Source organism: Dermacentor variabilis, chromosome 4 (assembly GCF_050947875.1).
Source record: "Dermacentor variabilis isolate Ectoservices chromosome 4, ASM5094787v1, whole genome shotgun sequence".
NCBI lineage: Eukaryota > Metazoa > Arthropoda > Arachnida > Ixodida > Ixodidae > Dermacentor > Dermacentor variabilis.
The window spans coordinates 127,363,089-127,390,228 of NC_134571.1; the positions used below are offsets into that span (position 1 = coordinate 127,363,089).

At 46.1% G+C, this 27,140-nt stretch overlaps 2 protein-coding genes across 4 annotated transcripts; one reads left to right on the forward strand and one right to left on the reverse strand.

Moving 5' to 3' along the window:
• Positions 1-7,370: 7,370 nt before the first annotated feature.
• Positions 7,371-23,651, forward strand: LOC142579739 (uncharacterized). 3 transcript variants are annotated; one of them, XM_075690259.1, is made up of 3 exons: positions 7,376-7,514; positions 19,975-20,154; positions 21,161-23,651. In XM_075690259.1, exon 3 carries the CDS (start codon positions 21,454-21,456, stop codon positions 22,552-22,554), a length of 1,101 nt encoding a protein of 366 aa, XP_075546374.1. In that variant the 5' UTR covers positions 7,376-7,514; positions 19,975-20,154; positions 21,161-21,453; the 3' UTR covers positions 22,555-23,651. The 3 variants fall into 3 exon arrangements, with proteins under 3 accessions (XP_075546373.1, XP_075546374.1, XP_075546375.1); XM_075690260.1 differs by having other exon boundaries at positions 19,975-20,075; XM_075690258.1 differs by lacking the exon at positions 19,975-20,154 and having other exon boundaries at positions 7,371-7,514.
• LOC142578332 (uncharacterized) lies at positions 15,150-19,620 on the reverse strand. The gene is made up of 2 exons (XM_075687730.1): positions 18,078-19,620; positions 15,150-15,190 (listed from the first exon to the last, which is right to left on the reverse strand). Exons 1-2 carry the CDS (start codon positions 19,618-19,620, stop codon positions 15,150-15,152), a joined length of 1,584 nt encoding a protein of 527 aa, XP_075543845.1.
• Positions 23,652-27,140: the final 3,489 nt, after the last annotated feature.

A 27,140-nucleotide genomic window follows, 5' to 3' on the forward strand; every position in this document is an offset into this window, starting at 1 on the left:
CATACATACATCACATAGTGGAGCTGAAAGTCTGTCAGAAAAGATCAAGTGTTCTCTCATGACATACCTGACTTATGCAATGAGCATTTTGCTAAAAATACAATTTTAGAAAATGTTAGTGGAGAAATTTACCTTTTAAGTTCATTAAAATAATGTCTGCATCGGCTTAGCCAGAGGGTGGGAAGGTTTGAGGGGTTGAGTTCCTCCCCTGTATCCCCTCTCCCATGGAATTGAAAGTTTCAGGAGACGGACTCAGAAAGAGCGACATCGATGAAAGGGAAATGTTGAATGTGAAAGCAAGTTGAGGGCTAGTGTCGGTCCGAAGTGTGTGTGGGGGGGGGGGGGAGGATGTCATGGGGGCGATCCCCTCTCCCATGTTGTCCCACTGAGAACAAACAGGCTAAATGTTTAGCTTACTAAGCATCCGTATCAGCTCGCATCTGACAGTGAAAAAGCTTTTGTGCTTGTTAGAAGAATGAAAGACAATTTTGCTGGCCATATTGGCGGTGGCGGACACCTGAACATTGGCCAGAAAAAGGGATGGTGCAATGATGAGGGAACAGAATTGGAAAAAGCATGCAGTGGGGAGCAAAAAGAGAACATATTTACAATAATTACAGTACTTACAATAGTGAATCTTAGGGCAATTTATTCAGATATTTAGCCTGCCATGCAGGGGATGCATTCGCAAGTGGGCAATTAAGAAAGCCCGTTTCAAGAGGTGTCCCCCTACAGGCTATTGAGTATTGTACATAGCAAGATTCCAGTAATTTCTGGGGGCCTTAGTTTCATTCACGGCCAGTGTCAAGGCATTTTTGAAGTGAACACACAAGTTCATCCACATCGCTGCTCCTGCCAGGTATGCATGCCTATGACAGGCACATTGTGATTACGGGAGCAGAGAAATACTTTATTGAAGTTAAAATCGACAAGCATGCAAAACACTGTCTCAAGCAACTTCACATTTTTCTTTGCTGAAACAATCATAACTTTATTGTTCTCTGAGCCCTTGCTTTGTGCCAATCACTGATTGTGCACACAAAGTGCACCACTGATGAGATACTCAGTGGATAAGAGATGCGCAGCCTGACCTTGCAAGAATATTTGAAGCGCAAACACAGAGGCGATGAAAAAAAAATTCAGCTGTAGAACCCCTCTCCCCTGAATCCAATGTTTAGGACTGCTATGTCTAGGACCACACTCATTGTGCCAAATGGGCACAAGGAGTGCACCACTTTTGGAGAGAAAAGTAGGAGGAGTATGAGGACAGGAGTGCTGGGCCAGGAAAGCTAAGAAGCCGCCACAACAAACAGGTGGGAGGGGAGCTAGGTGAATGGCTTCGATGTCCACACAAAAACAGAAATAGGAATGTTAGAGGACGCTGCATTGTTCAACAACCCCATGAATGTTGAAGAGTGTGACGATGATTGGCTGAAAAGAGTTTCAGTGAGCTCCAGGGAGTGGGGAGGTGGATACGATAAGGGGGCCGGGCTGGTAACGCGCATTAAGGGCGTCAAGAATGAAGTTAAGTGAAAAATGGGGGGATTGTCTCATCACTGCTTGATCGCTCAACACCAGGTGGCTGTGGCCAGTTGCCTTAGCTGAGGTTCACCTACCCTGTCATAGCACGTGCTGTGCTTACTACTCTGCAGTCTTTAGAATAGCCAGTCGTAAAGGCAGCATGCCCATAATGCCTGCAATTTAAGTAATAGGCGACTTGCAAAATAGTGCCCGCTCTCTTCCATACATAGCCATGGCTGAACCACTCACTAGCAAATCTGGTAAGAAAATAACGCTGACCTCCACTGTTACTTGGGCTGCAACAAGTCTAGGCTGCAAACAAGAAGACACAAGACAGAGCGCCGTCACATTTTTAGCACAGTTCGCTTTCCTAAGTAATGCACCAACTAGGTCATAATATACATATAAATACATCAATTTGTAAACAAAATGTTATTTTTAATATAATCATTTTTAAAAACAGCATAAGGATGATAGCATAATTTTAAACGTAGTGGCTGCATGCCTTAGCAATGAAAATCTTTTGTCGGAAGTTAAGCAAAGTTGCTTTGGCAACGCAAAAATGTGCATCCTCGTTGCTAAAGCATTCCTGTCCGGGGAGTGCTAGGAGTTTGTCTTGGCATGATGTAAAACCCTCCACACATTTATATAGTGAGAGAGAGAGAGAAGATGAGGAAGGGGGAGTTGTAGTGGCCAGTGGAGAATCCTTTCCTGAAATAAATTTCTGGCTACGTCACTGAATGTCTGTAATGCCTTGTAATAGCAATAGGTCTTGGATGGAAACACTATAGATGATACCAGTGAACCTATTGAGCCTATTCCTGTTTAGTGAGGTGATGGATGTTTTCCTAAAGAATTATAGAAACTGTACAATGGAATGTCTTGTACCACCTGTAATAACTATGCTGTAAGAAAACACAAAGGCTGAGCTTAAATTTTGTAGGAAATCTCTTAAGAGGCTCGAGGATAGGTAAAGATGACTAACTCCCATATTCTCCACTCAACACTCCACCTGGGCTCAAGTGCACAGCAGCCCCGCTCCTCGACAGAAGCGATTGCTTAGGCTTAATTAAACTTCATGTCAATTACTGTGAAAGACAGCGTCGTCTTCAGTCGAGGGGTGGAACTACGCTCAGCTCAGTGGAATGAAGCTTCCAGTCATAGATGGTTTCACAATACAGGGTAAGTGACATCACATTTTACTCTCTTCGTCGTGAAGTCTAGACACCAAAGCCTCGGTTTGAAAAAGTAATGCTTTAAGCGCTCTCTCATGCTTACGTTTGCTTTAAGGCAGAGTCGGCTTACTATTTCCTGCTTCTGCCACATGCAAATGATACAAAAATATCTCAATAAAATGATTGTGATCCAAGTGGTACACACTCTGCAAGGCAATTAACTGTTTGTAATAAAAGAAGCACTACTCATGTGCTGGTCAGCATCTGCAGCAATATGTTCACCAAGATAGCGTTTTTGTCTCAATATATTCGATATTGCTGCAAATTTAAGAGGTTTTGCAGCTAACATGTAGCTGTTTACTTGTGTATCGAGAACATACAGCTTTAGGTGAGAGGAGCACTATATTGCATGATACAAAGGAACATTTTTAGACTGCTTGTTTTATTTTTGCGTGAAAAACAATTGTGAAGGTTTTAATTGCAAAGTAGTACAGTAGGTGCTGGCAACGCGAACAAGCCATACAAAGTGTATGCATTAGAAATGAAATATCCAGATGAGGACCCCCCGCCCCCCTGATATATTGTCAAAAATGCTATAAATAATAAATGCTATGCTATAATATCAAATGCTGTGACATTTAACACATATGGTGACTAAAAAAAATGATAACTAAAGCAAGAGCAGCATTAATAAAACAACAATATCAACTGCAAAATTTATATAATTTTTCTCAAAACTTTTATCTTCGCATAATCTGTGGCCTCACACACTGTGGGCGCCCTTGCCAACAACCTTCACATTTCACTAGTTCTTTCTAGCTTCCCTCTAGCTTCTAGCTCAACTGCAATGTTTTGAACGTCAGCATGTGCAAGTGAAAATTAGTTTGTGATGGCCATGTGGATCTCAGTTTCTCTGCCTGAATAATAGGGAGAGGAGGGCAATATAATTGCCTTGAGAACTTTTAAGCAGAAAAAGTATGGTGGATGAGGAGCAGTGGCCGTGATAAAACATTTCAGGAGTTCAATGTAGAAAGGATACACGAGTAATATGATTAACTTTCCAAGAATATGAGGCCATTATAACACTAGGGGAAACAGACTGGCCCATCACAATGAATTTTCAAATATTGTAACTGATCTAGAACACCTTGCAGGCTGCTATAATTAGGAAAAAGAATGTAGCATTGTCTTAGACAGCTTTTTTTGTTTACTCTGCTATGACACTGCACACATTATTACTATTACTTTTTTTTCTTTTGGAACAGAAAATCACCATATGCCTGAAGGTTTTAGATCACCTTCTTGGTATGTTAACAGTTCGAAAACATTAACATTGTTGCTTGGTTTATTGCCCAAGAAGACCGGCACGTAACGACTGACCAAGGAAGCAGGCGTGTGAATATGCACACCCTGTATCCAATCAACCCCTATATCAATCAATTTTGTACAATTAGACCTTCACATATTGAACTTTAATGTAACAAACCGTTTTACTTTGCAGAACTTATTTGGTGTGCATATAGAAATCTTCAATTTATTGAATTCTGTTTATCTGCAATTTCAATTTAATGAAATCATAAGTTCTTCTAAAATTTAAATGAGGATATGTGTTGCATTTGAACAGTAAATTCTATGGACGTAGAAGCGCTTTTCGGGAGTAAAGCTTCACGATTTCCTTCCCAAGTTTATTCGACTTAAGGACAAAATTCTGCAGCAAAGTTATAAAACGACCACAGACGATAAGCAGCTGAATGCGAGGCATCTGGTACAGACCGACGAGGGAAAACTTACAAATCACAACAGCACACATTCAGGCGAGTATGTAAACAGGCGAACTAAGCAGGAAACAAAAACAATACAGCACTGCTTTCATAGGTCCCGAATGATCAGAGTTTTGTCAGAGTTGGTGCAAGCACGCATCCGCAGATAAAACGGGTTCCCACCGTCTATTGCACTATACTTCGAGAGTTGACGCCTACACGACCACCGGGGGAGGTTATAGCACTTGTTTCTGCTCTGATCGTATAGTGTTCGAATGATGCCGCGACAACGCAAGTACTTGCAATAGGGGCGACGACCTTTCACAACTCCAGAACATCATCATCATCATCAGCCTAGTTACGCCCACTGCAGGGCAAAGGCCTCTCCCAAACTTCTCCAACTACCCCGGTCATGTACTAATTGTGGCCATGTTGTCCCTGCAAACGTCTTAATGTCATCCGCCCACCTAACTTTCTGCCGCCCCCTGCTACGCATCCCTTCCCTTGGAATCCAGTCCGTAACCCTTAGTGACCATCGGTTATCTTCCCTCCTCATTACATGTCCGGCCCATGCCCATTTCTTTTTCTTGATTTCAACTAAGATGTCGTTTACCCGCGTTTGTTGCCTCACCCAATCTGCTCTTTTCTTATCCCTTAATGTCACACCCATCATTCTTCTTTCCATAGCTCGTTGCGTCGTCCTCAATTTCAGCAGAACCCTTTTCGTAAGTCTCCAGGTTTCTGCCCCATATGTGAGTACTGGTAACACACAGCTGTTATACACTTTCCTTTTGAGGGATAGTGGCATCCTGCTGTTCATGATTTGAGAATGCCTGCCAAACGCACCCCAGCCCATTCTTATTCTTCTGGTTATTTCAGTCTCATGATCCGGATCCGTGGTCACTACCTGCCCTAAGTAGATGTAGTCCCTTACCCCTTCCAGTGCTTCGCTACCTATCGTAAACTGCTGTTCTCTTCCGAGCCTGTTAAACAGTACTTTAGTTTTCTGCAGATTAATTTTCAGACCCACCCTTCTGCTTTGCCTCTCCAGGTCAGTGAGCATGCATTGCAATTGGTCTCCTGAGTTACTAAGCAAGGCAATATCATCAGCGAATCGCAAGTTGCTAAGGTATTCTCCATCAACTTTTATCCCCAATTCTTCCCACTCCAGGCCTCTGAATACCTCCTGTAAACATGCTGTGAATAGCATTGGAGATATCGTATCTCCCTGTCTGACGCCTTTCTTTATAGGGATTTTGTTGCTTTCTTTGTGGAGGACTACGGTGGCTGTGGAGCCGCTATAGATATCTTCCAGTATCTTTACATATGGCTCATCTACACCCTGATTCCGTAATGACTCCATGACTGCTGAGGTTTCGACTGAATCAAACGCTTTCTCGTAATCAATGAAAGCTATATATAACGGTTGGTTATATTCTGCACATTTCTCTATCACTTCATTGATAGTGTGAATATGGTCTATTGTTGAGTAGCCTTTACGGAATCCTGCCTGGTCCTTTGGTTGACAGAAGTCTAAGGTGTTCCTGATTCTATTTGCGATTACCTTAGTAAATACTTTGTAGGCAACGGACAGTAAGCTGATCGGTCTATAATTTTTCAAGTCTTTGGCGTCCCCTTTCTTATGGATTAGGATTATGTTAGCGTTCTTCCAAGATTCCGGTACGCTCGAGGTTATGAGGCATTGCGTATACAGGGTGGCCAGTTTCTCTAGAACAATCTGACCACCATCCTTCAACAAATCTGCTGTTACCTGATCCTCCCCAGCTGCCTTCCCCCTTTGCATAGCTCCTAAGGCTTTCTTTACTTCTTCTGGCGTTACCTGTGGGATTTCGAATTCCTCTAGGCTATTCTCTCTTCCACTATCGTCGTGGGTGCCACTGGTACTATATAAATCTCTATAGAACTCCTCAGCCACTTGAACTATCTCATCCATATTAGTAACGATATTGCCGGCTTTGTCTCTTAACGCACACATCTGATTCTTGCCTATTCCTAGTTTCTTCTTCACTGTTTTTAGGCTTCCTCTGTTCCTGAGAGCCTGTTCAATTCTATCCATATTATAGTTCCTGATGTCCGCTGTCTTACGCTTGTTGATTAACTTAGAAAGTTCTGCCAGTTCTATTCTAGCTGTAGGGTTAGAGGCTTTCATACATTGGCGTTTCTTGATCAGATCTTTCGTCTCCTGCGATAGCTTACTGGTTTCCTGTCTAACGGAGTTACCACCGACTTCTATTGCGCACTCCTTAATGGTTCCCATGAGATAGTCGTTCATTGCTTCAACACTAAGGCAAAGACCGTTAGCACATGTACTAACCAACCAAACAAACTAACCATGGCAGCGAAGACCACTTAAATCGAAAATACAACGCAGAAACACCTCGAAAAGGTTTCACCATAGAGAAAGCATAGTGCCTAGAATATTCTAAGCACTATAAGAAAGGCTACACTCTGTTTCACAGTTGCTCACACGAAATGTCCAAAGCGCACTACCGCCGCCTTTTAAAAATCCAACGGGAGCCAAGCCAAATTAGCATTAATTGGCTATTTGCTACTAACTCTATGGCTATTTGGGTGAACGCAACTAGGGTGGATAGAAGCATAGAGTTTTGTAGGAAACTCTATGGCTAGAAGGGCCTTCTAGCCACCCTAACGCAACGCACCCATTCGAACCACCGGGTACGCGCAACGCCGGCCCGCCCGACAGACACTTGCTTTGTGTAGCCAAACTCTATGGCCATATCCACGTTTTAGACGAAGCCTCTTACAACACCAGCCAACACAAGCCTCGCAGTCAATTCCATGACGGCACGGCGCTTCTTACGAAACTTACTAGAGCTTGGTGGCGCAAGCCACCGCCCCGTTCCAAAGGGGACGCTCATAACATCCATCCATGCATCCATAGACGGTGGCGCCAGATTTCCCTCTAGGTGTTATAGTGAGTATCTCTGTTTTTTGACACCGGATTTGGTGTGTGCTGCTGGTGGTTTCTGCATTTTCCAAGACCAGTGCTCCCTACCTCGTGTGCAGCATGACAAGCGTGAGTACCCGTAGAGGCTGTAGTACTAAACGCCTTGACTAAATGCAACACCCACTCGCCTGTGAGCCAGGCCACTTAGCATCGTGCAAGCGATCTCGATCGGCGTGGTATAAAGGACTTCGCCGCTCATTTCGGTATACCACACAGAGGTCGCTCTCCATAATTGAAGTTATTTCAAATCGGAACATTTCAGTTATTTCAAAATATTTCAAATGTACGGCCAAGGACATCGGGGAGGTAACAATGAAACGGGAGATAATCATCCTAGGGGACATGAATGCACATTTGGAATACTTTGACGGGGCGACAGATGCAACTGGGCGGATGTTAGTAGATTTTTGTGAGGCCCATGATTTTGCAATGCTTTATACTGAATTAAATGGGACGGGAAGATAAGATGGGAAAGAAATAACTCCCACTCGACAGTCGGCTACTGCCTAATGTCCCACAAACTGTATGAACGGTTGGGAGGTATGGAAATTGACGAGGAAGGTACAAAAAGCCTGGGGAGTGATCACAAACGAATCGAAATCAGTTTTGGAAAGACAGTACCACTGATAGAAACTAAAGAAAGGAAAGGTATGAGCAAACTGAATGACGGGCAGCTACAAGAAGTGGCGAAAAACATTGAAAGCATAGTATCCAAGCAACCGCAAAGGGCATGGACATACGACGAGTTGATAGGTATTTTTAAACGAGAGCTAGAGAAGGAACAGATTAGGAAACTAGGAAGTAAGCAGGGAAAACATAAACCGAAAAGCTGGTGGGACCGAGAGGTTAAGGAGGCCATAGAGCAACGCAAAGATGCGTGCAGCAAGGAAAAGGGGAGCCCCACCAGAAAGGTGGAGACAAAATGGGAGAATTACCTTCCAAGGAAAAGAGAAGCATTGGCATTAATTCAAGCCAAGATAGCAAAAGTTGGGGTACAGTGGTTGTTACAAATACGAAAGAAAGACAGAAATGCCTCTAAGAAGTTTTGGGAACACATAAGGCATAAGAAGACAAGAGGTGGTTCAGCACTCACTGACCACACCAGAAGGAACAAAGGTAGAGGGAGAGGAAGCTCAGGAATTTATTAGGTTAACAATAAAGGCAGCATTTGCAGAGCCAGAGGGTAGCGAAATGGAGAACAATGACAACAGTGGGACAGAATTAGAGGAGGAGAACAGAGGGATGACAAGGAACGGGACAGAATTGAACACAAGGTCCCCATGGGAATAGCGACAGGACCTGATGACATACCTATCAAATTGATAAGCATATTAGGCCAGAAAAGTAAATTAAAATTATGACAACTTATTGAACAAATAGTTATAGGGGGAGATGTTTCACAGGACTGAAAATCAAGCAGAGTGATATTAGTTTACAAAGGTAAGGAAGCAAGGACAACATTAAATCCTGCAGGCCAATAACTGTCACATAAGTCATATACAGAGTAGCATTGCAGATGGTGAAAATGAGAATGGAGGAATCGGCAGAATGGGAAGAGATCTTTGGAGAGCTGCAGAATGGATTTCGAAGGAACAGAAGGCTAGATGATAATTTATTTGTTATAACACAATGCATAGAGATAGTGGAAGCCAGGCAGAAACCGCTATGGATAGCTTTTTTAGACATTAGAGGAGCCTATGATAATGTAAACCGAGAAAAGTTATGGAACCAGATGAAGGAATGCGCTGAAACACAAGGCACTATAGAACTATAATAGGTACGAGGTGGTTAGGGGGGTATGGAAATTAGTTATGGTACCTGGCCTCGCATTCGGAAATTCAGTACTGTGCATGAAATCGGAAGTTCAGGCATGCATGGAAACAAGACAGAAGTGTAGGCATGTTGGCCTTAGGAGCGCCGGGAACACCCCTAATGAGGGAGTGCAGGGGGACACGGGATAGATGTCATTCAAAGGTAGAGAGGCAATAAGTAAGCTAAAATATGAACCGAGACTCGCAGCACTGGGGGAAAAAAGGTGAGCGGTAAAAGTGTACAAATAGTATCTATACATGAAAAGTTTGAACACTAAGTGGACACTCAGAACTAGGAAGCTGCGGATTAGATACCTACAGCCGAGGGAGGGGGCCCAACGTGGTTCTAGTATGGGAAAGGAGGTGAAGGAGACCAAAAGAAAAAGATGGGAAGAAATAATGCTCGAAAAGACAGTGCTAGCTATTGTATAGGACACAAAAACAGGAGACAAAAAGAGAGCTCTTATTTGATAACTCGGAAGGTAGCTCATTATTATTCGAAGCTAGGACGGGGGTTTCTAGAATGAAAACATGCAGGGCTAAATTTGAAGCCGTCGACCTTTTATGCACAGCTTGCAAAGCCGAAATTGAGACCACAGAGCACATAGTGCCGAGATGCACAGACCTTCGTCCGACTCTGGCTGAGGGAACAGTGACAGATATGGAAGGGGCATCAGGTTTTCCCGGGGAACCAGGGCGAATAGGCGAGAAAAGAGGCAGTAACGAAGGGGAGGCTAGAGGATTGGTGGAGGAAATCAAGGGAGAGATAATACCATAAATCGAGGAGCTAATGTCTTCTATACTATTTTACATATTTAATTTGGGGGGAGAAGGGGAGTGAAAATTAGTGTAAGGAGAAAGGGATATAAAGAAAAAAAAATATGAGGGGAAGCAAAAGGCTAGGTGGTGCCAGCCGCCGCCCGTTATAAACGGTGTAACCGCCATCCATCCATCCATCCATCGTTCATGGTGAGGATGGAGAGAGCGCTAGAAGGAAGTAATATCGGGTTTAATCTCTCATATGAACAGGCGGGTACAGTAGTAGAGCAGCAGCTCCCAGGTTTACTTTATGCGGACGACATTGTGTTGCTAGCTAACAAGCAAAGTGATTTGCAACGTCTGGCTAATACCTGGACAGGAAGGCAACAATTTAGTGTTAGAAAATCAGGAGTAATGGTATTCAATGAAAATGGTGAACAGACAGTGGAGATACAGGGCCAGGAAATACCTAGGGTAACAGAATATAAATACCTTGGTATATGGATAAACGAAGGCAATAGATATATGGAAACACAGGAAAGAATAACAGTTAAGGGGAAGAGAAATGGCAGCCATAATGAAGCACAGACCGCCATGGCGATACAATAAGTACGAGGTCCTCCGAGGTATGTGGAAAGGTGTAATGGTTCCAGGACTTAACTTTTGGAAATGCGGTTGTTTCCTTTAAATCAGGGGTGCAATCAGGACTCGATGGGAACCAAAGGTCAGTGGGTCGCCTCGCATTGGGCGCTCACAGGAAGGCTACAAATGAAGCTGTGCAGGGTGATATGGGCTGGACTAGTTTCGAAGTGAGGAAAGCTTGCAGTAAAATTGAGTATGAAGAACGCCTGAGGAATATGGAAGAAAGTAAATGGGCTAGGAGAGTGTTCAGGTATCTGTACAGGAAAAACATTGATTCACAGTGGAGGAAAAAAACCAGGAATCTTACCAGCAAGTATGTGGCCTGTAGGGTGGGCAACACAGCAACAAAGAACATCAATCCGAAAGTCAGAGAGGCTGAAATAATCTCATGGGTGGCGGCAATGGAAAAGAAACCTGCCATGAGTAATTGCTGAAGAAGAAAAAAACGAAATCAGGAAAGAAACAATTTATGATAACTCAAAGGCAAGCTCATTACTTTTCAAAGTGAGATCGGGATGCCTTAGAACACGCACCTATAATGCGAGATATAAGAAGGAAGAAGAAGCATGTGCTTGCTGCGGTAAAGCTGGGGAAACTATGGAGCATGTTTTATTAGAAAGTGAAGATGTCTACCGAGCGCTCGATTTAGGAACCACTGGCCTCCTTGAAGCCCTTGGGTTCAGCGGGAGCAGTGGAAAAGTAAACATGTCCGCAATAGGCATTAGTAAGAGGCGATTGGGGGATTGGTGGAAGAAAAGTAGGGAAACGACAAAAAACTGAGACTTACAAAAGCACAGTTCGCAATAGGGGATCAGAAAATTTGGGTGTGGTAGTTCATAGTGTTTTTTGTTTTCTTTTTTTATTATTTAACCTAAGTAGGACATTGGGCAGTATAATAGCAAGAGCTTGGTGGCGCAAACCACCGCCCCGTTCCCCATTCATAACATCCATACATCCTTTCAGAGAAGCTGCCCTCGACACGCTGAAGGAAATGACAAATTCCCAGAGAAATAATGCGAAACTTATCAGACGATTTTACTGCAAATATAATGTAACTGGAAAAAAGCAACTTTATTAGGCAAGTTGATGGCACGCTGGTGTATGTTAGGGAAAAGGGGGAATGGGGAAACGGAGTCAAGTTGAATGGTTACACCCCTTCCTAGTAAAAAAGAATCGGTTGGCGACAGTACTTCGCGAAAAGGTTGACTTTCAATTTAGCAAAATTTTTAATCTAATGAAGTAAAGTGCCGATCTTTCCAACCTCTCTTTATCGAGGTTTAACTATATTGTCATCCAATGGCACGTGTTACAACAGTTATTAATTCGCTATTTAAATTTTGAAGGAAGTGCTAAAAATTATTTTCTGATTTCGTGCCTTCATTGCTGCAACTACGGTGCCAGCATTTGAAGTAGTAGCTGCGTATTGCAGTTCTGCATATTGCAGTGTTGTTTATTTCTCTAGTGACGTATGTGAAAATTCATGTTAAGCAGGCTGCCCTGTACAAAATGTTAACATGCAAGGAGATATAGAACTTCCCTGCTTGTTTTGATCTCTAGTGATGCCTCCGCCTGCTCATAACTATTATCCCAAAATCCTTTGCAAGGAAACTACAAAGAACGAAATGTTCTCATTCTGCTGGAAGGACATCAACTCACAGTAATCAAATTGGCAGTCAAGGATTTTGGCTCTCAGCCACTCTGCTCATACATCAGTGGAGAATACTTATCTTGGAAAGCAGGATGGTGCCAGCAGCTGCCATGGCTGTCCAATGCCCGCTTAACATCTGTCTATTGGATAGAGCTGGCGTCTGTACCTTCGTCAAAAGCATGTAGCTTTCCCAGTTGTGGAAATGGTACTAAATGAAGTTCTTTTCATCGGCATGTAATGGCAATGTTTGTAGATTTCTGCTTGTCCTCGTTGTGACTGTATGGTGCTGATATCTTTTGATTCAATGTTAGCGTAAGGCCTATAATGGGGCAGCCAAAATATATGTTTTAGAAAAGCTGGACGAAGAAGCTAAAGTCTTGTTTTAGTAGAAAGCAGTGACTCATTCCATCTGCATGTTCTATACACTGATTTCGGGTACACTTTTAGGCAGGCTTTTTGTAGCTTTAGTAGCATCCATGACACCTTTTGTGCAATTAGTTCTGCAGACTTGCTGTTCTAAAGTGTGGTAATTCTTTAATTCAATCAGATATTCTGTCATTCTTGAAGGAGAGAGAGTACAAAAATATGATCATGGCCGTTGCGAGAACAAATTTTCAAGTAAATCAACCATAGTACTGTGAGAGAGTTCATGGCAGGCGCTGTCTCTGTTCTTGGTTTTCTTAGAGCTCAGTATCTTTTTTCTTATTTCTTGATAGTCATCTGTAGCAAGGCTTTTAAAGTGATAGCTTTCTTTGCCTGTTCCCCCCATTTTTGCAGTTTGTCAGTTTCTGGCCATTTATGGTCAGCTTGGCTCACTGGCTCAAATAAACAAAAACGTTTGTTGATTAGGTTAAAACTGGCCCCCAGCAACAGAAGCTCGATGCTCTATCAAACCATGCATGCCTGCTTGAAAAGGGGGAAATAAAGTCATGCAATCAGCATTTTCGTGTTGCACAGCAACACTTCATAAAAACATCAGTGTGCATATCTTCCAGATGGCGATGGAGGAAGAAGTTACGGGATGCAGTCATGCATGAAATTACGCTCTGATGTGGTACTTTTCTTTAACAGTCCTAATATGAACAATTGTAAAGCTGCGTACATGCTCACCAATATCCAGTAGTGGTTATGAGCCATTCTTGGGAAAACTAGAAATACACTGCACGTCTCTCAGTATACTGTTATGCTTTGGCAGGTTTCTGCAAAGTCAAGGTTGAGCACTTTGTGTCATATAATTGAAGTCTTTATGCTGTATAAGCGTACCGCTTTCTGTGTAAGGTCTATTATGGTGGTTAAGGAGCACATTCGTCACTGAAATTTGCAGTGATCTCTTGTAATGCACCAGCTATTACTTTCAAAGATATCAATCTACGGTTCGATCTGCCAAGATCTTTTCTTAAATATCAGCAGTCAAAGCAGTTTGATTAATCCAAAAACGTATGAGAGGAGTAACAAAGTCAGTCGGAAGATTAGGTCCTTTTTCTAAGCATTTTTTGTCACACAAATGAGGTCCATATGCTGACTCTTCGAAGATCATCCCTATTCTTGTACTTGTAGACTCACTACGTACAACAGCGTGATGTGGAATGTAATGAATACAAGACATGGCGCACCACTTCTTTCCGGTCTACATTCACGGAAGGCGTGTTCTCATATAAATTTTAATAGCTGAGTCATGTTCCGCAGCAAAATCCCTATTAAACTTTATTTTCTTCTCCACAGATGCACTCGCTTTAAAGTTTCCCTTTGATTGCTGTCTAGCTACTCGCAATCTTTCCATGAGAAGGCTACCTCATAGCGACCGCCGTCAAATCCAACTTTGCTTTGAAACAGTTCAAGGACTGATAAAAGCATTGAGCTTTTCTAAACTGTCCTCATCTGTCAAAATTCCGATGCTCACAAATTCCAAGAACTTTTGCCCCTGCTTGGCAGAAGCACTAACGCACCTGGGCCACCAGCATCCACAACACCGCAACCGTCAGTCATCTTGACCCAACCGCGCAACCCCGGGCACGTACTCTGGTAACGGCACCGACAAAGTCAACATCGAAGAATGGCTTGGCACATACGAATGCGTCGCTGCACACAAGCGATGGGACCCGACATTGATGCTCCCAAGGCCTGGTCGTTTGTCAGCATGGTAGGACGGCAGAGTATAAGCCCGCTGCAGAGTTCCGCCTTTTGCAATACCCAGCACCTCCACCAAAAATGAAATGGGCAGAGATATAAGGTTAAATGGGACTATGGTTCTGCAGAAGATATGGCTAGTAAAACCAGTATGGCCAAATGCTAGGTTAGCCCCACTACGTCATCTCTTTCATCTTATTGGTGATCGTCGTCCTTGTCCTTCCCGTGGCACTGTGACATGATGTTCCATCTTAACGGCATATACACGCCAACAATATCAGTTGGTAATTTTCAGCCATTGTTTTTCTTGACATCGTTGAAGATTGGTATGACTGGTGGTTTCCAATCTTGTGGAATCTGACCAGTCATTAAAGATTGATGAAAAATATGGAATAAAAACCTGCTCAGAGACAGTATTCTTTAGTAATTTCCAGTAATATTGTCAGTACCTACTGACAATGAAACTTTCCAATTATGAAGTGATGAACAAAACCATCAATAGACACCCTTATACTGTGATGTATGCAAAGGATTGACCATTCTTTTAAAAGCTGGGTTCTTTTTATCCCAAATGCCTTATTCATGTGCATAACTGGCGTCGGCTATCTTAATTGCCTATTCCAGCTAAAGTTGCACTATATCGTTTTGTGCCGAATTTGCCTTGAATAATCTAAATGAAAGAAAGATTGACGTAGGTTCAACACTGTGCCAGAAGTGCTAGCTGCTGTGCAAAATCAGCTTCTTGCTGGTGCTCAAATCTGCGCCAGATGGTCAAATGGCTGTTCCATCACTGCACAAGGTACTTTACATTTTCTAGTTAATGCAGCATAAACTGCTCCACTGCCTCGAGTATACTCTAGCACTCCAACTGGTACCCTAAAGGACTGCTTCATGGTTTCAATTCAAAGTTGTAGGGAACGGACGGGTTTTGCAAGCAATAAGTGACTCATCGTAAGAACAGTAAGTGCCATTGAGAGAGATGTGTGTCGTATCATCGAATGAATGCTGCTGCAGGCCACAGTGGAACATTTATTGGCTTGGCTCTTGGTCTTGCACAAGAACATATCCTCTGCAAAATGGCCGGTCAAGTACTTGCAAAGTACATACTATTGGGGCTGTACAGCATATTGTGTGTCCACCCATTCATTGTTAAATACACATGCTTCCAACACTGTGGGTGCATCCCCTAAACGTGCAAAATCATTGTCTTGTCTCACTGACCAAACTGTGTAGCAATAGGTAAGAACATGTGATCTGTTGGCACCCTGAACAATACTTAGATGAAGACAACATGCTGTTTGGAGACCAGCTGGGTTTTATGGACGGCTTTTACTGTCACTCAGCTTATTGCCTCTTATCACTACTTAGCAGTTAACAACAGGGAACAAATACAGGCAGCATTTTTTGGATTTTGCCAACGTCTTTGATTAAGTGCCTGAACATAAAGCTCCATGTAAGCTTTACGCAGTCGAACAGAGACCAAATCTGTGCATTTTATCAGACCCTATATTGAATACCGTGTTCAGTATGTCAAAGTCTGCAATCGTACTTGAGGCATTTCCTTTCATGTTAGGTGCAGCATAAGATGGGGGTCATTCTTGGGACCTTTTCTTTTCCTAATAGTCCTTGACAAAGCAAAGATGGTTGGATATCTTGTACACAGTAGTTAAATCGCAAGCTGATGAAACTAAGCTCAGCAATAACCTTGATAAGATTTGCCACTTGTGTGAAGGGTAGAAAATGAGCTTAAACATTAATTAGTGCTGTGTTTATGAAGATAAGCAGCAAGGAGACACCTTTACACTTTCCCTATTTTATTGGCAACAACACCCAACAATGTTTCTACCTATTAGCACCTCGAGGTAATTCTAACAACACATGATGTGAGACAAGCATATTGAAGGTAGTGGTGATAAACTTTATTGAAAGGGGGAAGGGTAAAGAGGGACGTGGCTGAGGGTTAGGGCTCAAGTAAGGCCCTGGGCCTGCTTGGCCTTTTCCGCCCAGTCCTCCAGTTCAAGTTGTCTGTCGACGTCCCCGGAACTGAGCCAGGCTGTCCAGTCAGTCTCGCTGCTGACGGGGGGATGAGAGAACGGAGCGAGGTGCATTCCCACATTATGTGTGTGAGTGTTCCTGTTTCTGAACAGAGCCTACATTTGTCGCTTTCCCTGCCCCCTGTGATTTTGTTAATGTATTTTGGGTGTGGGTATGTATTTGTCTGAAGTCGCCGAAACGCGACCGCTTGCGTTTTGTCGAGTTGCTTGGCCGGTGGTGGGAGCGCGCGACGCCTCAAGCGATACCGATGGGCTATTTCATAATAAGTCTCGCAGGGTTCCTCGTGTCTCTCCTCCTCATTTACGCCGTCCGCATCCGCGGACGAGGCTCGGCGCGCGAGATCTCGAGCCAAACTGTGAGCCGACGCGTTGCCGGGCACAGCCGCGTGAGCGGGGGTCCACACGAGGGTTGTCAAGCCGCTTAGGGGGCGTCGTGTGAGGACATGGTACGCCTGTTTGCAAATTCTACCACGGACGAAATTGCCGATGGCCTGCTTGCTGTCGCTGATGACGGTGTTCGCTTCCGCATGCATGGCCATGGCAATCGCGGTTTCCTCCGCTTCCACCACTCGGCCAGCCGTGATTGTTGTATGTTCTATCAGTCCTCCGTTGTGATCAGCTACCACCGCAGTCATGAGGTCGCCGCGAGGGTGTCTGGCTGCGTCTGTGTAGACCACTCCATTTTGCGAGCCGTAGCGTCGCCAAATGGCTTCACTACGGGCCTGCCGACGGCCCTGATGGAACTCGGGGTCCATGTTGCGGGGTAGAGGTGGGGCATAAGTATGCCCCCTGACCTTTCGCGGAATCGTAATGTACTCTGTAATCTCGGGGATAGCCTCGAGACTGAGCTTCCGGAGGACGGTGCGGCCAGCCGGGGTTAGCGAGAGACGACGGACTTGGGCTGTGTGGTGAGCGTCTAAGAGCTCCTCGATCGTGTTATGCATGCCTAAGGCCTCTAGCCTTGCGGTGGCCGCGTGGTCCGGAAGGCCCAAGGCTGCCTTTGTGCTTCGTCGGATCATGGTGTTTAATTTGGCTAAGTCCGTGGGTGCGAGTTTGACATATGGTGTCGAGTACATGGTTCTGCTGGTTATGTATGCCTGCAGAAGTCGAAGCAGATCGCCCATGCCGTGGTGCCGATTAGCCACCCGGCGAATGAGCTGTAGTGTGTAGTTGGTCGCCCTCTGGAGTTTCTTTAACATGAGCCCGCAGCGCAGCGTGTTCTGAAAGTCTAGCCCCAATATTTTGATACTGGGGCGCTCCGGGATGGTAAGTTCTCCGACTTTAAGCTCAAGGAAGCGCCTTCTTCGTGGTAATCCCCTGGGACAGCTACTTCTGCCGGGCTTGATCAGGAGGTATTCGGATTTATCCGGTGAGCACGTCAGGCCCCTTGACTCCGCATAAGCTTGTACGACGTCGATGCCGCGTTGCATGATCTCTTGAAGAGCTTGTGGATCATCCGCCACTGCCCATAACGTCACGTCGTCAGCGTAGAGGCTGTGGTGAAGCCCAGGGATAGAGCACAGCAGTTCCGGGAGCCCGCGCATCGCCGCGTTAAAGAGAAAAGGGGAGATGACTGATCCCTGCGGCGTGCCTCGGCTCCCCAGCTCTATAAATTCAGTTTCATGTTCGCCGACTTTGATCCGGCACTTCCGGTCGGTGAGAAAGTTTCGGACGTATTGGTACGCTCGGTTGCCGACACCCAGTTGGGTCAGGCCCTCGAGCACCGCTGCGTGGGCAACATTGTCGAAGGCCTTCTTCAGGTCGAGGCCCAGGAGGCACCGGAATCGGCGAGCGTCCGCCGGACTTTCGGGTTGCATCACCTGCCTTTTTACCTGAAGGAGTACATCTTGGGAGGACAGGTGTGGCCTGAAACCAAACATAGAGTGGGGGAACTCGTCCCCATCTTCTACGTGTTCATTGAGACGGTCTAGGACCACGTGCTCCATCAGTTTGCCGACGCATGATGTCAGTGAAATCGGCCTGAGGTTGTCCGCATTGAGGTGTTTGCCTGGTTTTGGTATGAAGACGATCGTTGACGTCTTCCACTCTTCTGGGATGGCGCCCGTCTTCCAGCATTCGTTCATGAACTCTGTGAGCTGCTCTATTGCGGCCTCGTCCAGGTCGCGTAGGATCTTGTTGGTAACGCGGTCCAAACCCGGCGCCGAGTTCGTCCGCAGCTTGTAGGCGGCTGCCGACACCTCAGCGAACGTAATGTCTTCGTCTATGTGCGCGTTCGGCCGGCCCTGATAGGCAGCAGGTAACGGTGTCTTGAGTTGCGGGCCGATGTACTTGTCTCGCATCTCTGCCAGGAACGTCCCCGGGTCCTGAGCATGCCTGTGGATTAACTTGGCCATGTTTCTTCTGCCTTCGACCCTGGTGGTGTCCGGGTCCAGGAGGTGGCGAAGGAGGTGCCACGTCCGGGCTGCGCTGAGGCGTCCCCTCATGCGATCACATATTTGGTACCATTGCTGTCGGGTGACCTCGGTCGCGTGATCGGAGATCTCTGCGTCAAGTCGAGTGATTCTTTCTTTTAGGGCTTGGTTATCTTTCCCCTGCTGTTGCCAACGCCGGAGCATGCTCGATCTTGCCTGCCACATGTGGAGCAGCCTGCTGTCGACGTTGGTGGTTTCCGGGGCGTCTTCCGGGTCAAGATGTTCCGTATGCTCTTCCACGTCGGCCAGGAGTTGGCCCGTCCAGGATGAGATATTGGCGATGGATCCCTCATTGGCTCGCATTCTTCTGGACTCGCGGAATTTGTCCCAGTTTGTAACCGAGAAGCGATGCTTCCGCCGACGCTTGCCGCGTGCATAGATTTCCGTGTGAAGGATGCAGTGGTCGCTGCCCAGAGTTTCGCCAGTGTTCGTCCAGGCGTAGTCTTGCGAGTGGACGACGAACGTCAGGTCCGGGTTAGTGTCTACCTGACCTCGGCTGCCGATTCTGGTGCGGGTGGTAGTATCGTTGATTAGCGTGAGGCCCAGCTCTTGCGCGGCTGCTGCTAGATGTCTACCCTTGCGGGTGTCACCCAGGTATCCCCACAGAGTATGACCGGCGTTGAACTCCCCAACGATGAGCAGGGGGCAGTCGCGGCTGACTGAGGGCCGAGCGAAAAATTGCATCGAGCTTCGGGTCTGCATGCGGGGCGACGTATACGTTGAGGATGAATAGGCTGGGATCTGACGTGCGCGTCGGGATGATCTCCACGAAAGCGTGGGGGATGCCCGAGGGGGGAGAAGTTTCGATGTCGTGGATCGCCGTCACCTGTTCTCGGCGAACGAGCGTAGTGACTTTCTTGGAGTTGTTACGGCAATGAATAGCCCGGTAAGAGGAGAGGCCGGCTTTCATGTTGACTTCTTGTAGCGCTATGATATCAGGTTTGTAGGATTCTTGCTGTGCCGTGTTATTAAAATGCTGGTGAAGGTTGGCCTTCTTCCTTTTGAATCCGCGGCAGTTCCACTGCCAAACGTGATAGGTGCTATTGGTTGTTACAGCTATGTTGATTGTTGGGGAGTGTGTGGACGGCCAAGTCCAGGCGGGAAGGGCGGAGGACCGCCGCTGCGCTGACGGGTGCCACCTGAGGAACGACCGCGGGGTGAGGGAGAGTCAGCTCCGGCTAGCACTCTCAGAAGTTTATGGACCTTTGTTGCAATTTGAAAGGAGCCCCTATACAGGTAAATGTATAGGGGTGTTCGCTATGCTGTCAGACCTAGCTATGAACATGCGTAAGCTTCGCGGGATCCATATGCCAATAAACTATTGTTAAATTAAACTTATTACAGCAAATAGCAGTTAGGTTCATCTGCAATTTCTGCAAAAAAAACGGATAGTATGTCGCAGATGCTGAGTACTCTCCATCTTGAATAGCTACAGGGAAGACATGCTAGACAGGCTACAACTCTTGCATTCAGTGTACAACAAAGTCCAGCATTATGAAATAATTTTACCTGTGTCGTTCTCGTGCCAGCGTTCGTCAGTACCACAGTAGAATGATGCAGGACCTATGTGCTGTGAATAATGCTTCTAAATGGTAAATTTCTTCTAAAACAAAGAATGGAATGAATTGGCTAAAAGCGTTGTTGAAATTAGATATGTTGTCATATTTGCGATTTGTATTTTTGGCTAAATATTGTTTTCCAATGTTTGTGTTTTTTGTCCCTTGATAACATTTTCTGTATATTCATTCATCCTTGGACTCAAGTGAGTAGACAGCATTTATAAATAAAATTTCAGAAAGGTAACTATCTTCTGCAACAGACAATACCATGAAACCTAGGTTGAGATGAACTGCTGCTCTTTATTTGATCTTCAGGCCCATGATGGTATTACTGAATGTTTGGGCTCGTGCACTTGACTATACAATGGCAGCCTGCACTAATACCAAGCTCCTAGTCTTCTCACTATATCTTACAGTTAAAAAATGTTTTAAGCAAAAATTTGTGCAAATTTCATAAACTTGGCCCCTGAGCATTCATAAAAACATATATTTTCTAAATCAATATGGTTGACCTGCTGTGCTCTCATTTGTTCTAATATCACCGCAAAGACATTGAATGAAGAAAAGGCTCGTCTTTCCCACTACCATCTATGTAATTTCATTTCTTCGGCATTATATAATTACATATTTATTTTTAAATGGAAAGCATTACATGGGTAACCTGTCTTGTTTTCTTGGTGCAGCATTGAAGCATTCCAGCTGTCCAGCAAATGCAGATGGTGCAGTTACATGAAGGATACCGCCCCGCTGTAACTCCTGTGTCTATGAGATGGATAAACTGTGACCTGAAGTGCTCACCAGGATCCATGCAGGCCGGCGTGTGTTTGAATTCCATTTGTGCCCTCAGAACTTCTCACGAACATTCAAACTGAAGCAACACCTGCACACTCGCAAAGCCAAAAGGCCATTTCAGTGCCCTCAGAGCTTTTCACAAAAAGTTTACCTAAAGCAGCACCTGTGCATCCACAGAAGAGAAATGTCATTTCATTGCCATTTATGCCCTCAGAGCTTCTCACGAACGAGTGCTCTCAAGGACCACCTGTGCACCCACACAGGTGAGAGGCCATTTCAGTGCCCTTCGTGTCCTCAAAGCTTCTCACGAAAGAGTGCTCTGAACCGGCACCTGCACACCCACACGGGCGAGAGGCCATTTCAGTGCCCTTCGTGCCTTCAAAGCTTCTCACAAAAGATTCATCTGAACCAGCACCTGCGCACGCACACAGGCGAGAGGCCATTTCAGTGCCCTTTGTGTCCTACAAGCTTCTCACGAAAGTATGCTCTGAACTCGCATCTATGCACCCACACAGGCGAAAAGCCATTTCAGTGCCCCTCATGCCCTCAGAGCTTCTCACAAAAGAGAACTCTGAACCACCACCTGCGCACCCACACAGGCGAGAAGCCATTTCAATGCCCTTCATGCCTTCGGAGCTTCTCACAAAAGATTCATCTGAACCAGCACCTGCGCACCCACACAGGCGAGAGGCCATTTCAGTGCCCTTTGTGTCCTATAAGCTTCTCACGAAAGGATGCTCTGAACTCGCATCTGCGCACGCACACAGGCGAGAAGCCATTTCAATGCCCTTCGTGCCCTCAGAGCTTCTCACATAAGTGTACTCTAAACCAACACATACGCACCCACACAGGCGAGAAGCCATTTCAGTGCCCTTCATGCCCTCAGAGATTCTCGGATAAGAATGTTCTGATCCGACACCTACGCACCCACACAGGAGAGAAGCCATTTAAGTGCCCTTTATGCCCTCAGAGATTTTCACAGAAGAATCATCTGAACCGGCACCTGCGCACCCACACAGGCGAGAAGCCATTTCAATGCCCTTCGTGCCCTCAGAGATTCTTACAAAGGAGTAGTCTGAAACAACACCTACGCACCCACACAGGCGAGAAGCCATTTCAGTGCCCTTCATGCCCTCAGAGATTCTCGTATAAGCATGTTCTGAACCGACACCTGCACACCCATGCAGGAGAAGCCATTTCAGTGCACTTTATGCCCCCAAAGCTTCTCGCAAAAGGCGATATGGAAGGTTCACCTGGACTTCCACTAATGGGAGAGGCTGTTTAAGGGCCGTTCATGTCCTGAGAACTTCCTGTGGAAGTCTGTATTAAACCAAAAGCCTCACATCCATACAGGCGGGCAGCCATTTCAGTGCCCTGCATGCCCTCGGCAATCCTCAAGTCTTTAGTGAAGGATCACGTGTGCATCCACTCAGCGAGAGGCCATGTCAGTGCTCTTCATGTACTCGGATGTACTCATGGAAGTTCGCACTGAACTTCGCTTCCACTAATGTGAGAGGCTCATTCAGGGCCCTTAATGTCCTGAAAACTTTTGGAAGACTGCACTGGACCGACACCTGCTCGTCCACACAAAGTCCGTGGTGAAGGACCACCTGTATATCCACTCAGGGAGACTCCATGTCGGGGCTCTTCATGTCCTCAGTGTTACTTGCAGAAGTTCCCACTGAACTGACACATCATAACCCACATAAGCGAGAGGTCGTTTCAGTGCCACTTACGTTGTCAAACCGTCGGACACCAAAGCCACCTCAATAGGCACCTTGCCACCACAAGTGCACCTGACACATGTGGTGCAGTAGTGCTGAGTTGTGTGCACTCCTCATTGTTCTTTCTTGCTTTTCATGTTTTCCTTAGTTTTTACATGGAATCTCAGTGTATGTGACGCCTGTAGTTCCATACTAGCATGATTCATTGTAAGTCTTCACTTTTCATTATTATGATGTTTAAGCTCTGTGTCTTGCAGACAAGCACTTCTTTCTGCATTCAAGCGTTTAACTGCTCTTTACTAAAGAGTTGTGCAAGTTCGTTTCAGTGCACTAAATAAAATTTGGGATTGGGTTTTGATAATTATTGATATTTCAATACTTGCACTAATATCATGTAATGTTTATATTCATTCGCATTTATTGTGCTGAACAGTTCGAGAATTTGAGTGGCTATTTGCTATTGCTATGTAATGCAGTTAAAACAACCTTTTCTCAGGAATTGAAATTATGCAATTATGTGCTTTTTTGATTCCTACTATGATTCAAGTGGTTTCACTGATGCTAAATGCACTGGTATGAAATTTTTTTGCTTGTAAGGATCCGTGCAGACCTTTGAGAACTTTGAAGATTGCTTCATAATAAACATTGTTCTCATGGATTGAAGGCCCTTTAATTTTTATGCCATCCTTAATCCTTTCAGTGTCGTTTCTTCCCCCCAGATAATATAGAAAAACAATGACTTATTTTCGGTTATTTGAAAGGGAAGAAATGACATGGATAATGGCACGTGCATTCTTCGTATGTACCTCGTACTCTTCATTTTCTATAACCTACTCAAAAGAGATTTGTCAAATGAGAAAGACGGTCATTCTAGATGCACTGCTTGACCAAGTGTTTGCTGCGGTTGTGTGCAAACCAATTAAAAAGGCAAGTTACGGAGATAAACACAACGATCTAGTCCTCACCTTAACTGAATGTGTTTGCATGACAGATTCTGCTGCTTTCCTCAGCTGTCCAGTCAGGCCATTTATTCTGAACTAAAGTAGATGTTTCAAAAGGCAGTGATATGGGCATAGCTCACATTCCTGTGATGGGACACTCAATGTGCAAAGTGCTGATAACGTCGATATAAATTGAACTGTGCGAATGCATTCGCAAAGTGCCATAACTGCAGCAGTCTGCATGCAGCCTACTCTGGATCATGTGTAATATTAAAAAAGGGACAAGGTAATCTAGGTAGAGCTTTAAAAAAATTGTCTTCCAGTGCATAGGGACGTGCATAGTTTTCAGGTGTAAACTAGAGCTATTCATTCACTGGTGCTGGTATGCGTTATCTCTGGTTGATGGGAGACATTATTATGGCCTTGCTGACCACACCCTGTCCACCTCCTGGAGCCCTGCTGCTTGGTACAACGAATATTGCACAAAAACTGTTCTGGAAAGACAACCACCTTCTCCTCCAGCTCCTGAGTCTTCCAGTGCTCCACCTGAGCCCACTGAGGTAGGCTTTCTTGACACTGCGGAGCAGTGACCGCTGAATCCCACGGCCTTTCTGACTGGTATGGTCAAGATCAGCTAGCATAAGTTGAAAATTGTCTTGATGCAATCGTCCTCTTCTGAACCAATCTGCCAGCCGCTCCAGCTCTGCTTGGCCTTATAGAGGTAGTGGCTAGCCTATCAACCTTAGTGCTGTTACGTTTCACCTACGACGCGCGGTTTAGCCGGCGCGACTGCAACAAAGCGGCAGGCATTTTGGCCCGTTCGGCGTCGCCGCTACGCTCCCCGCCAAGCGCGTCCAGGCATGTTCCGATGCCACGTGTCTTCATGTGCGTGTGTGAGTGTATGTGCCATTGTGCCCGACCGGCGGCGATACGACAGTAGGGGTCACCTTCTCCTCCTTGTGCCCGACCGGCGGCGATACGACAGTAGGGGTCACCTTCTCCTCCTTGTGCCCGACCGGCGGCGATACGACAACAGGAGTCACCTTCTCCTCCCCATTGTGCCCGACCGGCGGCGTTACGACAGTAGGAGTCACCTTCTCCTCCCCATTGTGCCCGACCGGCGGCGATACGACAGTGTGAGTCACCTTCTCCGGCGACACGACAGTATGCGTCACCTTATCCCATTGTACAATCACGTGCTCGTCTATTGAGGGGTTCCTTCTTGCCCTCAACTGCGAGAGTATAAAAGCAGCTGCCCCCGGACGCAAAAAGGGGGCTCCGATTTCTTCTGTTGAGTAAAGTGCTCTCCCGTCTCTCTACTTCGGTCAACCTGACCGCCAACTCTTTGCGATGTTAGAATAAACAAGTTGTTTTGTTGTTACCAGTCGACTCATGCTTTGCCGGGACCTTCGGATGCTTCCAGTTGTACCCCAGGCCGCCAGGCCAACGCTACCCTTGGGGCTTGCGACCCAGGTGCAACCACGGGCGTCAGCGCCGAGTTCCCAACAGGTCGTACCATCGGTGCGACCACAACAACTGTCTGCCAGCGGTGAGATCGCGACAACGGAGGCCAGCAGCGAAGAGATGCAGTTGACTGTATGCTGAGCAGCTCAACAACGATCCGGGAGCAGTGCAACGAGCCCTGTGTGATGACTGGTTGCCTGCAGCGGAACGACTGCGCTGAACTCTTGGCTGCGAGGTTTGGTGAGTGCGGGACTTTCTTCTTCTGAGCTTTGCCAGGCTTTTGTTAGTGTCAGAAACAGAGCTGGTAATTGTGGTTGTCGTTGCTGCGGGGTTAGATTGCGGCAAGACAATAATAGGCAGTAGAGAAAGCAGCATTCAGAGCAGCCATGGATTTGAAGACGTTGCGCAAACCGAAATTGCTGGAGCTTGCAAGAGAGTTGGGTCTGGATGTCTCAGACAAACTCAGAAAACCTGAACTGCTAAAGGCTATTCTTGAGTTAGAGGCTGAGGATGACGAGCTGTCGGAATGCCTTGAGACTATTGAGGAGAGGTCAAAAAGACATGAGCGCGAACTTAGAGAGCAAAAAGAGAGACAGGAGCGCGAACTTAAAGAGCAGAAAGAAAAAGAAGAGCGCGAACACGCTTTGGAAATGAAGCGTCTCGAGGTAGAGATGGAACGCGCTCGTAATGGAAGTCAGGCACACGGTGCAGGAGAACGAGTATTGTTCAAAATGACTGACCTGATGCGGCCGTTTAAGCTTGGAGAGGACATTGGTTTGTTCCTGGTTAACTTTGAGCGAACGTGTGAGAAGCAGGGGTTCTCTCGGGAAACGTGGCCACAGCGCTTGCTCACTTTGTTACCCGGCGAGGCGGCCGACGTAGTCGCTCGCTTGGATAGAGAGGAGGCAGAGGATTTCGACAAAGTGAAATCGAGTCTGCTAAAAAAGTACAGGCTGTCAGCGGAGGCGTTCCGTCGGAAGTTTCGGGAAAATGAGAAAGGCAGAAGTGAGTCATACACAGAGTTTGCGTACAGGCTTATGTCAAACATGCAGGAGTGGCTCAAAGAAGAGAAAGCGTTCGGTGACCACGATAAAGTTCTGCAGTGTTTCGGGCTAGAACAGTTTTATAGTCGGTTACCGGAGAACGTGCGGTACTGGGTCTTGGATAGGCCAGACCTTTGTACGGTGGCTAAAGCCGCTGAGCTAGCCGAGGAGTTTGTGACGCGTCGGGCTCGCGGAGCTAAGGACGGTCAAAAGGGTGAATTTGGCTCGAAGTTTGAGAGGCCAAAGTTCACACCCATGAGAGCAAAGGGGAACACACGTAGTGCGGATGCGAGTGAAAGCAGTGCGACCGAACCTAAGGAGACGGCGGCAGCCGAAGCCGAACGCAGAAAGCGGTTCGAGATGAGGCAAGCGCGCGTTTGTTATACGTGCCAGAAGCCGGGTCACTTTTCGGCGCAGTGTCCGGAAACAACACCAAAAGTTGTGTTTTTTTCATTATGCAGCACTGACGAGAACATGAAGCTTCTCGAGCCTTACATGCGAGACCTCCTCGTGAACGGGAAAGAGTGCCGAGTGCTTCGCGATTCCGCAGCTACGATGGATGTAGTTCACCCCTCTTACTTAGAACCCCATATGTTCACGGGCGAGTGCGCATGGATCAAGCAAGCCGTGGAAGCTCATAGCGTGTGTCTGCCAGTAGCAAAGGTGCTTATTGAAGGACCTTTCGGAGCGCTTGAGACG